This window comes from Limulus polyphemus, unplaced genomic scaffold, assembly GCF_000517525.1.
Source record: "Limulus polyphemus unplaced genomic scaffold, Limulus_polyphemus-2.1.2 Scaffold731, whole genome shotgun sequence".
Taxonomy (NCBI): domain Eukaryota; kingdom Metazoa; phylum Arthropoda; class Merostomata; order Xiphosura; family Limulidae; genus Limulus; species Limulus polyphemus.
Genome location: NW_013666341.1, coordinates 338140 through 350973, shown reverse-complemented (window position 1 = coordinate 350973; position 12834 = coordinate 338140). Strand labels below are relative to the sequence as shown.

Genomic DNA, 12834 nt, shown 5'->3' with positions numbered 1-12834 from the left:
AAAAGTATACGTTATATCAAACTACTGTATTATAAATTGTAAAAAAAAAACTATTAAATATTGTAGCTAAATTATTATGGTTTTTTTTTACAATTTATAATACAGTAGTTTGATATAACGTATACTTTTATACTCCTTCATTCTAAAAAGAGTTTGAAGTTATTCAGCTTTTCCCACTAAAATTAGCACTCAAGTTTGCTTCTTGTGGATTGAGATGTAACACGGAAACATAAAATCTCATTTCAGGTAATAAAACCTACACTAGAACTAGTTAAGAAGTGAGCTTATATTTTTTCAATTTATATTCACAGCTGAAGATCTTGGGTTGTGTTTTATATGGAGCATAACTGACGAACTAAATATGACTGAAATAAATTCACGTAGTCATATTAGCAAAGTATATTTTACCTTTACACCACATTTTTGCGATTAATGTTATATATTACCTCCATTTTTTTTTCCAGATTTGAATTAACAGGAACAAAGAGTCTCCATCTTCTGATTGTTCCACATATCAAGTGGGGTGTTGATGATTCTAAAATCCTCTCTTGGTCCCCCTCCTTATTGATCCAGAAGATCAAGTCTGAAAATTGTTGCTTTATTTTTATTTTTGAAGTGAAATTCCTTAGCATCTTTAAAGAAAGCAGTTTTACACTTTTCAGAGAAGTACCTTTATTTTACTATTGATCCCAAAGGCTATTTTTAAAAGCTGAGAGAACGTTATTTGTCGAGATTCTATATCTGGACATACCTGATTTGGGTAGGTGTCCGTTGTTATTAACTTAAAAGAAATGAGAGCTGAGTGAATGCAGTTTTTTTTTTCCTGATAAATGGCTGCCACTTCCCTATTAACAGAGATTTAAGTAACATAGGTTTTTAAGAGCACCGTTCTCTAGTTTTATTATATTGAATGAGAACTTTTGGGTATGGCAGCCATTTAAGTTTAGTAACTTAAGAAACTGTTCGTTAGGACTAGTTTTCTTTTTCCTTTTCTTTATTGAATGGATACTAAAATAAGATTGTTATATGTGATTTTTTTGTGATGTATAAATTTTTGACTTTAAGTCAAATATGCACTGAGACAAGAATTTTTTTTTCTCAGTGTTTTCCCATTTCATATGTTCATTCAGTGTTTGTACGTCTTCATTGCTGGTCTTGAGAAAACTGTCTGCTGTGGAGTCCTGCGTCTGTTTTTAGGTTTAGCTGTAGATTTTTAGACATAGCTTGGTAGATTGTAGACTAAGAAAAATACATTTTTGATTGTGTCAAAGTGTAATTAGAAGTAGAGTTTCAGAACAATCCACAACTGAGTGTTTCACTTAAGCAACAACATATTCAAAAATTAACAAAAAAAAAAAGATAGGAGAATCAAACTTGCAAATTTTCAACTGTCACTTGAATGCCTTAGGAGAGTGAATGTTCTTTGAGTCGTGCCTTCATTGCAAGCTTTTTATTGTTTTGAAAAAGATTTGTCAAGTTTGAGGGTTCTCTGTCTTAAATTTGGTGTGTTAGGAGAAATGAAACATTAAAACTGCATGTTTTAATTGTGTAAGTTTATTGGTGGCAAAGTAAGATCTTTGTAGGAAAAGCAAGGAAATAATTTTAAGATACAAATATAAGAACGGCAAGACAACAAATTAACATATTGCCTGCAAGTATCGATACCTTAGCAGACAGAAGTTAATAATTTTTAGGTTGTTTTTGTTTATCTTGCATATAATAAGTAACTAGAACTGATAATGGTTTGAAATATCTCAAAATAAGATTTAACTTTGTATACGATGCAACAAATAATTTAAAGAAAAAATTGGAACAAAGGAACTTTGTTTGGAAAATGGTATGATGCAATGAATGAAAAATATTTATATAGGAACGCAGGATAAATTAGTGGTTTTAAGTGAAACTAAATAGTTAAACTTCTTGATTTATAAGTTTTGAAATGTAAAGAAAAATAATGATTTAGAAAATTTCTTATCATTCCAAGTCATTAAAAATGCTTCCAGTAATTCTTGAAATTTGGGGAAAATTCCTTCAGTAAAAACCTACAACACAGTACTGTTGTTTTGCTTTGGTAACTGTTCTTCTTTTGTGTGTCTCTCTCTGTTTCTTAATGGTTCCCAACCTTTTGTGGCCCTTGCACCTCCTTCCCTAAAAAAAGTGTGCATTAGGCATTTCGTCTTGGCGGCATTTAGGGGAAAAACGGATCTTATATAGACCTCTTCCGTGCACCCCCTGGACCCTCATTTCGCACCCCTGGTTGGAAACTCCACTCTATCTGAATTAAATGGGATTCAGCATCTCTTCGAAACAATTTATCAATATTTTATTTTGCTAGAAATTGAAGGAACATAAAAAATACTATCAATTAAAACATCTGATTTGAATATTGAATAGTCTATGTTGTATATCTACATATAACAACGTAAAAAGGGCAGAAATGACTGTTTATTAGCATTACAGATGTTTTGAAGGAGAAACCTTATTTTCTCTAAAAATGTGTGACAGTATACTCTTCCTTTGGGGGGAAAAATAGTCAATTTCTGTACATTCCCAGTTTTCATGGTATCCAATTAATGCATGTTGCTTCTCTTTTAAAGTTGCATATGGATAATAATTGCTCAGTAAAATAAAACATACAAGGATATACCCTTGATCGCTCATTTTATTTTATTGTATTCTTGAACTGTTAAATACCATTATTTCCAATGCTGGTTTTATTTTAAAGCAGGACAGATCTAGTTTTAATCTCCAAAGCAAGGCATTTGTAAACAGTTAGAGCTAAATTAAGTTAACATGGATAAGTTGTCAGTGTGGAAATTTGCCTCACTACCACAGGTTTCTAGCAAAAGTAAAAATTATAACACAATGACTGGCATATCATGTGACAGGTCATTCTAACTATTGAATTATGCAACTGAATTCAGCGTGTGAAAATAACATTCCAAGTTCAATATTTCTGTAGGATGTTAATCCACCTGCGTGACTACGGAAGCACCAGGATTGCAGAATTTAAAAACTGATTGATTAGTCAGAGAGAAAGTCTTAAGAAGTTTTGCACCTGTAAAAAGTTGACCCATAGTGTGCACTAAAGTTAATAGAATTCCCAATAGGGGTCAGTAGCAACATTAAAGTGTCCTCTGTACTTCTATTTTATAAATACATTTTGCATACAAAACAACTCATGCTGCTTGTACATTTTTATGCAATATAGTTACTTAAATATATGGCAGTTTCACGGAATTTTCCATGGCATAAAAATGATTATTTTTAGAATTTCAGTCCTTTCCCTAGTTCTCTTCGTTACTAGTAATGCCTTTCAAAATATGCAGTGTACATAAAGAATACGTAAAAACCCTGCAAAGGGTTCCAAAACTACAAGTTTATGCATAAGAACCAAACTTTTTTTAAACCTTTATAATGTCAGTTTGTCACTTTCCTCCTTATGTTAAAATATTTAGAATAATGACTTTTTTTTTTTGCAAACAACCTATATTTTCTTCAACTCAATAAGCAACACAAGAAAGAAATTATAAAAAGCCAGTAATTAAACTATTTTTTTACAACAATTTTGTATATATATATATTTAGTAAAAGTTAGGGTAGGAAAGAATTTTTGTCATGAACTGTAGATTTTTAAATATTTGTTTATTTTACTGACAAAATGTTCAGCTGGAAAAAAAATGGCAGATCTGTTAGGATATGTGAGATCGATTGAGATGAAGTTTTTATTTATTTGTTCAAATAGCAGAAGGTTTGTTTTAAAACTCGGATCATTTGCTTCACATGTTTCGAAGAAGAAAGAGGAGTAACTATATTGGGAAAAAAACAAACATTATAGTAAATCTTTTTTAATGCACAGTTTGTTCAGGTAAAAATAACTGTTGAGAAGATTAAGATGTTGTGTGTTTCTAGGTTACTTATACAGATGAGAAATGTTAGGTACATTTAATTTTATCACATTCTAGGATAAAGGTTAACTTCCAAAACCAAGTAAAAATAGGAGGATGCTCTTAAGGCCCGAAGATGTTGTATGTCATGAGCTTATTATCTCTGTTTATTTGAAGATTTATCACTGTTAGAACTATAAATGACATATCTCAAAAATGCTTGTCTTTCTTGGAAACAAAAAATATAGTTTGATGTACCATACTTATATTATTAGAATGAGATGGAAATTAGTTTTTATTATTATTTTCACCCTTATTGTGCCTTTTAGGGCATTATGTATGCCAGCACAGTAGTCTCAGACATTCCGGAAAAAAAAAATCAAAGTGTAAGTTTGCCATTTTTTTGTTACTATTTACTATTTTTTTAAAGGCATATTGAGAGTGTGGTGTGAGTATTTTATTTGTGTAGTTATGATTACTAGTTAAAGTATCTTGTAGGAGAAGAAAAAGTAAAATTGGGGGGGGGGGCATTCCACAATTTGTAACTACACATATCAAATCAAAGTGATAGAGAACAGGTTTCAAGAAAAACAGAATGTCTATTTTGGAAATTCTAACCACAGTTTTTATTTGTTTTTTACTTTTTCACTTAAAAATCACTATTTCATTCATAAAATTCAAGCAAAGTGTAATGAAACTGGAAATGTAGTTGTGTGTGTGTTTTCAAGTGAATAACTATCAGCTTTAAGTAAAGAGCAGCTTGATTTCTGAGAAGAAGAACGTGTTAGAAGAGTGCCTTCCATTACAAAAATAAGTGTACCTAGTTTGTTGGGTAGAGTGAGAAGATTTGCTGGTAAAAAAAAAATATATATATATATATAACTTTGTCTTGTTTATTGTATTTTAGTTTTGTTTAATATGTATACTTGTTATTTCCTGTCATTCAACATGGTTTATAAAGCTGTAGCTGTCCATTAGTGTTGTCACAAACTTGATATTAGTTTTATTACCTTCTCTGACTGAATACAGTGTGTCTTGGATTTAAATTCAAAATAAGCGCATTCATTGTCTGATTTAGTCATGGTTTACTTAGATTGACAGCTAAGACTTCGTGAATAAAATTGAAAGCGTCGCAGGCACTTGGAAGTATATGAAATAACTGAAGTCTATACCACATCGCATCTTCAATCAAATGACAGCTAACTATACTGCTTGAATTTGAGTTTTTAACTTGACAGTGTTTGAATATGATTTCAAGAGCCTTTTGGCATTAGACCCATTGCATCCCTGGTTTTATTTAGCTGGCCTGTTTATTCTGAAATGAAGAAAATACTTCATCCTTACACCAAGTTTTAAACACATATCTCAAAGGCATTTGAGAATATAATTGTCTAATAACCTTCTCTATTATTAAACAATTTTATACTCAAATTTCACATCAAAAACAAACTCTCAATTGGGTATGACTTCAAGTACTCGGGTTACAACCACAGATACTTTGGGTCTGCTACTACCAGAAGAATCTACAGTTGTATCTGTTAACCATGTAAAGTTAAAAAAAAATATGGAGCCAAATTATCAGTTGTATCATGTAATTCTTGTGCCTTTGATGCTTTGTTCTGACATCACCCTAAGAAAATGTGGACTAAATCAGAAAAGAAATTTGTGTGCTTTTGAATATCACAAGTAAATCAAAGGATGAGTTTGAGTGAGAAACGATGTAGAAATATAAGGGCATAAAGCAAAAAATATCTTAAAGAGATTAAAGTAGGATAAAATTTGCTTTTAGTCTTGGGTTATTTTTTTTTGTTGTTAAATATAGAAAGTTTATAAAAAAAATTAATTTTTCATGAGATTTATAATTTATGTCATAAAGAGATTAACCAAATTAAAAGTATGATAAAATGTCATGAACTTAATTTATTGAATTTTAACCTGTCTTCCTACCTTCTGAATAAGGGTTGCAAGTTAGTATTATATGATCGTACTGATATTGTTTTGGAAAAGGCAAGTACATTAAGAACATTCAAATGGGATATGAATTGTATGCAAAAATTTTCTTTATAGTCTCTCTCTAAACAGTTTTTAAATATTTGGTTTGTTAAAAATGGAAGAACCAGCATGTGAACAGAAATGGAAGATAAAATGAGGACATGCACATTAAAATGCTAAAGTGTGAACTCTACTTTAAAAGTTGTGTTACAGAATGTTTTGAGATACTGAAAAGTGGTGCAGCTTTTTTTTTGTTTTTCGTAATGAAAGTGAAACAAACCTTTAATCAACAGAGCAATACTCAGACTAATTGAGAAGTGTTGCCGTTGGGAAGAGCATCCCCTTGGTTTCTTTAACCTTTAACTTCTTGTTTACTGCCTACTTTAACAGTGCCACAAATGTGAGAGAACTTTGATGTGGCTACTGGTGGCGTTACAAGTAATGAGAATATGAACTGGTGGTGTCATATTTTAAGAGTCATTTTAATAGTTTTTACTGGCATCAAACCTAGCTATGTCAGTTTTTTGGAAAACTTGCGAGATTAAAGAGGGTGAAAGTAGTGTACCTTAGATCATGACTTCATATGTTGGCACACTCCTCATAATTTTCAACTCACCAAAATAAATTTAGAGGTATTGTGTGGATTTAAGGACTTTGTGGACGTCCAAAAGTGCTTTTCTACATCTTTATTTGACTAGAAACAGGGAAAAATTGTAGTGATACCTCTATTTTTGGATCGTCACTTATTATTCCATAGTCACTTCTACTCACAAGTTAGAGAGGATGATGAAGACCAGAAAAAAAAAGTCTGTCATCAGTCTCGTTTCCACTGGAAGAGAGAAATAAACTGTTTCTATGTACGTGTATGTGTGTGCGTGCATGTTTAGAAATACATGGCCACTGAGATTTGTTTTTTTTTTCAAGTGACCAGGTAAAGACCAATAAAAAAAATTTTAAAACAAAAACTTAGTTGTTTTCAATTATTGACCTTTTTGAAATTGTGATTATCATAGTTTAATATTAGTGATGGGGGGGGGGGGTTCCAAGAGAATCTTTTTGGTGTTTTCAATACTTTTTTTTTTTTTATTCTCACAGTTTATGCACCAAATTGCTTGTGGGTCTAAACACTGTCAGATACAGGGTTCTTGATAATATGTTGGACACATGCACAAAAACAGAAATAATTTCATTATTGCATTTAATTACACCAATTTTTTTTATGAGGTATTTTACATATTCCACAAAACAAAATTATTTGGACTTCTCGCAGTAGTAAATGGTATGTTTTTTTTTAAGAGCCATTTAATCTAATTTGACTTCTGTAAGCTGTTAATCGTTGTTATTCAAACAGTTTGATAATAAACAGCCAACAACGGAAAACATTTCTTCTATACTTTAACTTGTAATTTTGTGATTTGTGTAATTGTTAACCAATGACAGTTTTAAATTACATGGACATATACAATTATATTGTGCAAAACCTAAAAAGAGTATAATATTCTCTCTGAAAAACCAAAAAAAACACATTAAAAATAAGTAAAATCTATCATACATTACGGGCCTCTTATGTTGGTGTGTGATTATTAACTTAGATAAAAAAAATTAAAGTAACTAAGGATATAGCTGTAAAACAAATTGATAACATTAGCAACTAGATTTCATGTAAAAATTACATCAATAGAGATATATATATAATCAAACCCTAATGTACTAGTGAAAGTCGTGTTCTTGTTGTAAAGAAAGAACTTTTATTTAAAATTGCGTTCTGTTATAAATAAATGGTTGTTGCACATACCATAGTTATTTTACTAATTGTCTGAATCTTGAATACCCAAAATTTTGTTATGAATAGATGGCACCACATTTCATAAGCCTCAATCATTACTTCTAATATTGGCATTATTGTACTTATTACACACACAGATATATAGATGACGACGCCATTGCTCCATTATAGTAAGATAATATATTAAGTTTATTCGCAAAGTTCGGTTTTAATGATATGGTAAACCGTTAAAGATCCATATGATGACATGATACTATACATACAATATATATATATATAGTTTGAATCCAAAGATGTTGGAATGTACTACAAGAATAGCACAGAATTAAACTCAAGATTTAATTGCAAAGTGAAAGATTAAAAACCTATGTTGTTTTTTTAAACAAAATTACTACTACTAACAATAAATGCTATAGCATGTAATTAGTTTCATATCCCTAGTTATATATGATGATACCTTCCACTGGAAGTATTTACCAATCAATAAATTGTTTGTGAAAACTTGTCCAACAAAATCGACATTTCCCTTCATGATGATAATTCTACGATTATGAAGTTTTAGTGGTTTTTAATGCTAGATATAATGACGTAAAATACGATAAACATGAGTACCTTTACGTAATGCTATCTTGGTAAAGGTAATATGTTGGAAAAACAAAAAATTACATAATTAGTGTTGTTCAAGAAATGAAATGTGGTAAATACTTACATGTTATAAACTAATATACAAAACTGTGAAAAATAACTTTCAACTAAGCCCTTGACGATTGTTAGAGAAATTACAAAGCTAAGTGACCTTTTAACTACAAAAATATGAAGGACCAAGAGTCAAACCACACAGAGATTTTACTAATCTGCAGTCAGTACCTAAAACACAAATAGAATTGATTCAAAAACAATTGTTGTTTTTTTCTTTTTTATACATGTAGATAGTGCTAGGTATTGTAAAAGATTTAAAGAACGTTTAATAAATGATTAACAATATGCAGGATAATCAAAGAATTTCAATACTAACTTTGATATTTAAAGTTTAACATTTTTGTTCTCATAACTTTAAAATCAACACAACATCATATTAAAAGCATATGCAAGTGTTTTACAAACATAAAAAAATAAGTAATTGGCATAATAAGTAAAGAAATAAACACATAAAATATGTACATTTCACATTCTAGAATAAAAAAAATACAGAGGGAAAGTCCAGGTAATAATAAGTCTTGCAGTATATTTTTATAGAAAAACACAAAAAGAAGTTATCATCCATAAATTGTAATTTTAGAAATTAGGTTAATAAACATTTATATAATACAAAAATAATGCTTTTATATTTTAAAATCTTGCAAGTTAACGTATATTTTTCAAATAAAATTGATGATTCATGAAAAAAACGAACACATTTCTGAAGATTCTTCCAATGAAATTACTTTTAGGATTCTATGAATTTAAAACTTGACAGTATATTTATGATATAGTATTAGCTAATTTAGTAGCAATAAAGTTTGTTATTATTCGAAAACAAGGTTTTAGCTAATAAAACTGCTTCACCTAAGTTAGATTAAGGGACAACAAACAGATTCTTTGGCAATAATAATCTTCAGTGGTTCTCGCAGTTTGTGTAAACAGTTGATAACATGACATTTGGCATAAACATTAACAAAGCATATGGAGTTCCAATGCTTAGTAGTTTTATTTCATCTACATTTAGGGCATAAAATAGTGTGGAGATTTTACTATCACTACTTTATTTTATATACATACATACACAGCTAATCTACTAGCTCAGATTCCTTTGTCCAATTCAAATGGAAATAATTACCATGTTTTTGAAGAATTGGGCCAGTGGTAGAGAAATAAATGATGCACCCAAGTCCACAAACTTTCAGGGACTCACTTGATCTGGCAAGGTCATAAACCAGACCTACTATGTAGATGACTATTTAGTTTGAATTATCTTTAGACCAAAACTCTCTTCCTTAAACTGGAAGAGTGATTTGAAGTATTCCTGAGACCAAATAAAACTGTGCTAGGACTTAACAACGGCCTATAAGTTGGTGTAGTGAACACTGGTGATGTGCCCCCTAAATACAAAAGTGGAGCTACAAAATGCAGAGAAAAGACAGAAAAATTTGTCACAAAAATAAGTTCACACATTTCTTTACAAAGTAAGACTGATTGTGAGCCAAGAGAGCATGTTGAAAGTCCTGAAACTATTAGTAAAGAATCAAGATATGAAAAACAAAGTACATTGAAAAATGCCACAAGCATCCAACAAAGAACCCTGCTCAAGTAAATCTCTGTACACCAATACTGTAAAAATATTACCCACTAATGTTTGAAATCAGATTTTATATTTACAAAATACTCTTCAGATGATAAACATTTTGTTGAGGATATAATAGACAGCAAAAGAAAAATGTTACTTATGTGTCACATGGATAGCAAAACTGCAAAATCTCATTTACAAGCAGTTTCAGTGTTTGAGCAATGGTGATTGCATGGAACTGTAGGTAAACATGTATTACAAATCTGGAAAGAAAAATACTTTTGTGGGCAGGTTTCAGACAATCTCATAAATATGATTTTGATATTTTACCTCACAATCCAAAGATACAATCCTCCAGACAGCAAGTATTTTATTCCATAATCAAAAGACAAACCTCCAGCAGCAAGTATATTACTATGCATTCAAAAACCATCCAGAGAGCAAGTATTCTATTTCACAATCAAAAGATGCAAAATTCCAGCCTGAAAGTATTTTACTTAACAATAAAAAAGATTCAAACCTCCAGCAGCAAGTATATTACTATACAATCAAACAATAAACTCTCCAGAGAGCAAGTATTCTATTTCACAATCAAAAGATGCAAACTTCCAGACTGAAAGTATTTTACTTAACAATAAAAAAGATTCAAACCACCAGACAGCTAGTATTTTACTTCATAGTGAAACTTTGGCTAAGATGCCAAATGAGTTTGATGTCTTCAAGAAATTTGACACCAAAATTCTTGAAAAGTGGAATCCCAACAATACCTATGAAGAGGCAGAAATTGGAGTGTCATTTTGATAAATTTTGCATAGACGAATGGTTTATCAATACTTCAAACTTAATGTGTTCGACAGATGCCTAAAAACAAACAAGGAAATGTTCGAGGTCACTAAGAAACTACTTAGTCATTTCAAAAGTCACTTTAAATTTGAAATTATAAACTGTTAAGCTCTTAGCAACATTATTAATAGTGGAAAATGTGTCACATTCATCAACATTTTCAGAAGTTTGTACAATGTTGGTGCTGTTTTTAACCTTAATAGTAACAGTGTCTAGTACTGAATGATCACTTCCCAAATTCAAGCTCACTAAAAACTACTTATGACCTACAATGGGAGAAGTGAGACTGAGTGAAAATAAAAAGGGGAAGAAAATTTTACCTGGAATGGCTTATTGATGAAATTGCGAAAAAGGGGCAAGAAAAAAAGTTTCTAATAAATCAAAGGCACACAAAACGTTAACTTTATAAGCCATTAATACTTAAAATCAGAACTGTTTTCATTGTCAAAGATAATTTTGAAAAAAAAAATTGCACCTCTAATCATTATAATATCTTAAAATTTATACTGAGAGTTGATCTATAGCAAAATGCAGCACCAGAGCCCATAAAACGTTTTCCTCTACCACTGAACTAAGCCTTTACAGTAATAATTCAATAACACTAAGGACTGTTCAGAGTAAATAATGCCATCACATTACATAAAATATAAATTTATTTCGTTTTTGTTGCTAAGATGTTATGTAATGGTTATCACAGTTACTACAGCCAAATAAAGAAGGGAAAGTCTTTAAGAACATGGAGCTGGAATTCTTATCTAAAAGATATTATTGCTTTGATAATTTTAATTTAAAGAATGCATGATTAATGTTAGTATCTTCTACTGTGGTGTGAGAGATATATGTGTGTATACACATACATACCAGTGACACAAGTTCAGGTGAGTCTGTGTAGGCCATGGCCTCTCCACTTAGCACCTAGGCCTACCCAATCAGTCTGCTTGACGGTTCCCACATACAAATATTTCGTACATAGTGTTGTTGTTGTTTTAGCTTCCTGGAACTTGCCACCAAGAGTGTGTATGCCTCCTGCTCAGACCCACCCAAAATTTCATACCAGGCGATGCCACTGATACATACATATAAAAGAAAGAGTGTAAACTTCTAATTGTCTAAACTGCTAAACAAATTGCATATGTATTAAACTTTGGATCCAGAACCTTGATCATATTGTATTGTCTTTCTATGTGACGAAAGCAAAGCACTACCTGACAACTGGTCTGAAACACATTGCAATTTGGCAGAACCAGTGGAAACACTGGGCCTGTGTAATGAATGAATGTCTACTGACTGTAAGGGAGGGACTTGGTGGCTTTTATAGCGTTGAGTTTGAACAGATGGTGAAGATTGTTTCTTTGGATGACCAAGTATACTGGAATGACGGGGTAAAGAGTTAGTGTCGGACTCTTTATTCTGCTCAAACCCAACTTGCTGATGAATCTGCATGCTATCATACTCAAAGAAATTTGAGATCGGCCTATCTCTTCGGTCTACAGGAGAAGATTTAGTAATCTGAAGCTTACGAGATAGATTCTGTAGTTGATGTTGTCTAAATTTCTGTAGATGCTGTTGAATTTCTTTGTAGTTCATGTAATGGACATACTTGCTTGGATCTGCAAAGCCCATCCTGCTTCCCGGTCTATAAGGAAACATGAGAACTACAATACCTTACGGCAAAATGAACTCCATGTAACCTAGTCCAAAAACTAAAATATATAATTACTAATCAGGAATCTGTACAAAAACAAACCAGATTATCTACTAAGGTTTCTACTGTTAACTGCAGACATATCACACTACAAACCAATCCACACACCAGTGTGTACGTAACAGTTAACTACATTTTCTTACAGTAAGGTTGTGGCAATCAGATATCAGTCACCGCTATGGTTAGTAGCCTATATAACATATCAGTTAGTAGTAAAAATAGTACCTGTAACCAAGGCACATCACAAAACCACTCCACAAACAAAGATGTAAATACCATTAGAAACCAGTCCATCAATATACGTCTGGAATACCATTAAACAAAGCAATGCATCCAAATATATATATATATATATATA

General features: G+C 31.2%; 2 protein-coding genes across 7 annotated transcripts in view; one reads left to right on the top strand and one right to left on the bottom strand.

Moving 5' to 3' along the window:
• The window catches only part of LOC106460232 (protein alan shepard-like), a 117457-nt gene extending 110875 nt beyond the window's left edge, over positions 1 to 6582 (top strand). For all 3 annotated transcript variants that reach the window (XM_013919917.2, XM_022386896.1, XM_022386897.1), the window contains one exon: positions 465 to 6582. The gene's annotated coding sequence lies outside the window, so the exon portion shown is untranslated. The remainder of the gene's footprint in view (positions 1 to 464) is intronic.
• A 478-nt stretch (positions 6583 to 7060) lies between these two features.
• The window catches only part of LOC106460226 (partitioning defective 3 homolog), a 102608-nt gene continuing 96834 nt past the window's right edge, over positions 7061 to 12834 (bottom strand). For all 4 annotated transcript variants that reach the window (XM_022386891.1, XM_022386894.1, XM_022386895.1 and 1 more), the window contains one exon: positions 7061 to 12407. In XM_022386891.1, coding sequence (XP_022242599.1) covers positions 11909 to 12407 — 499 coding nt within the window. In that variant the 3' untranslated portion in view covers positions 7061 to 11908. The remainder of the gene's footprint in view (positions 12408 to 12834) is intronic.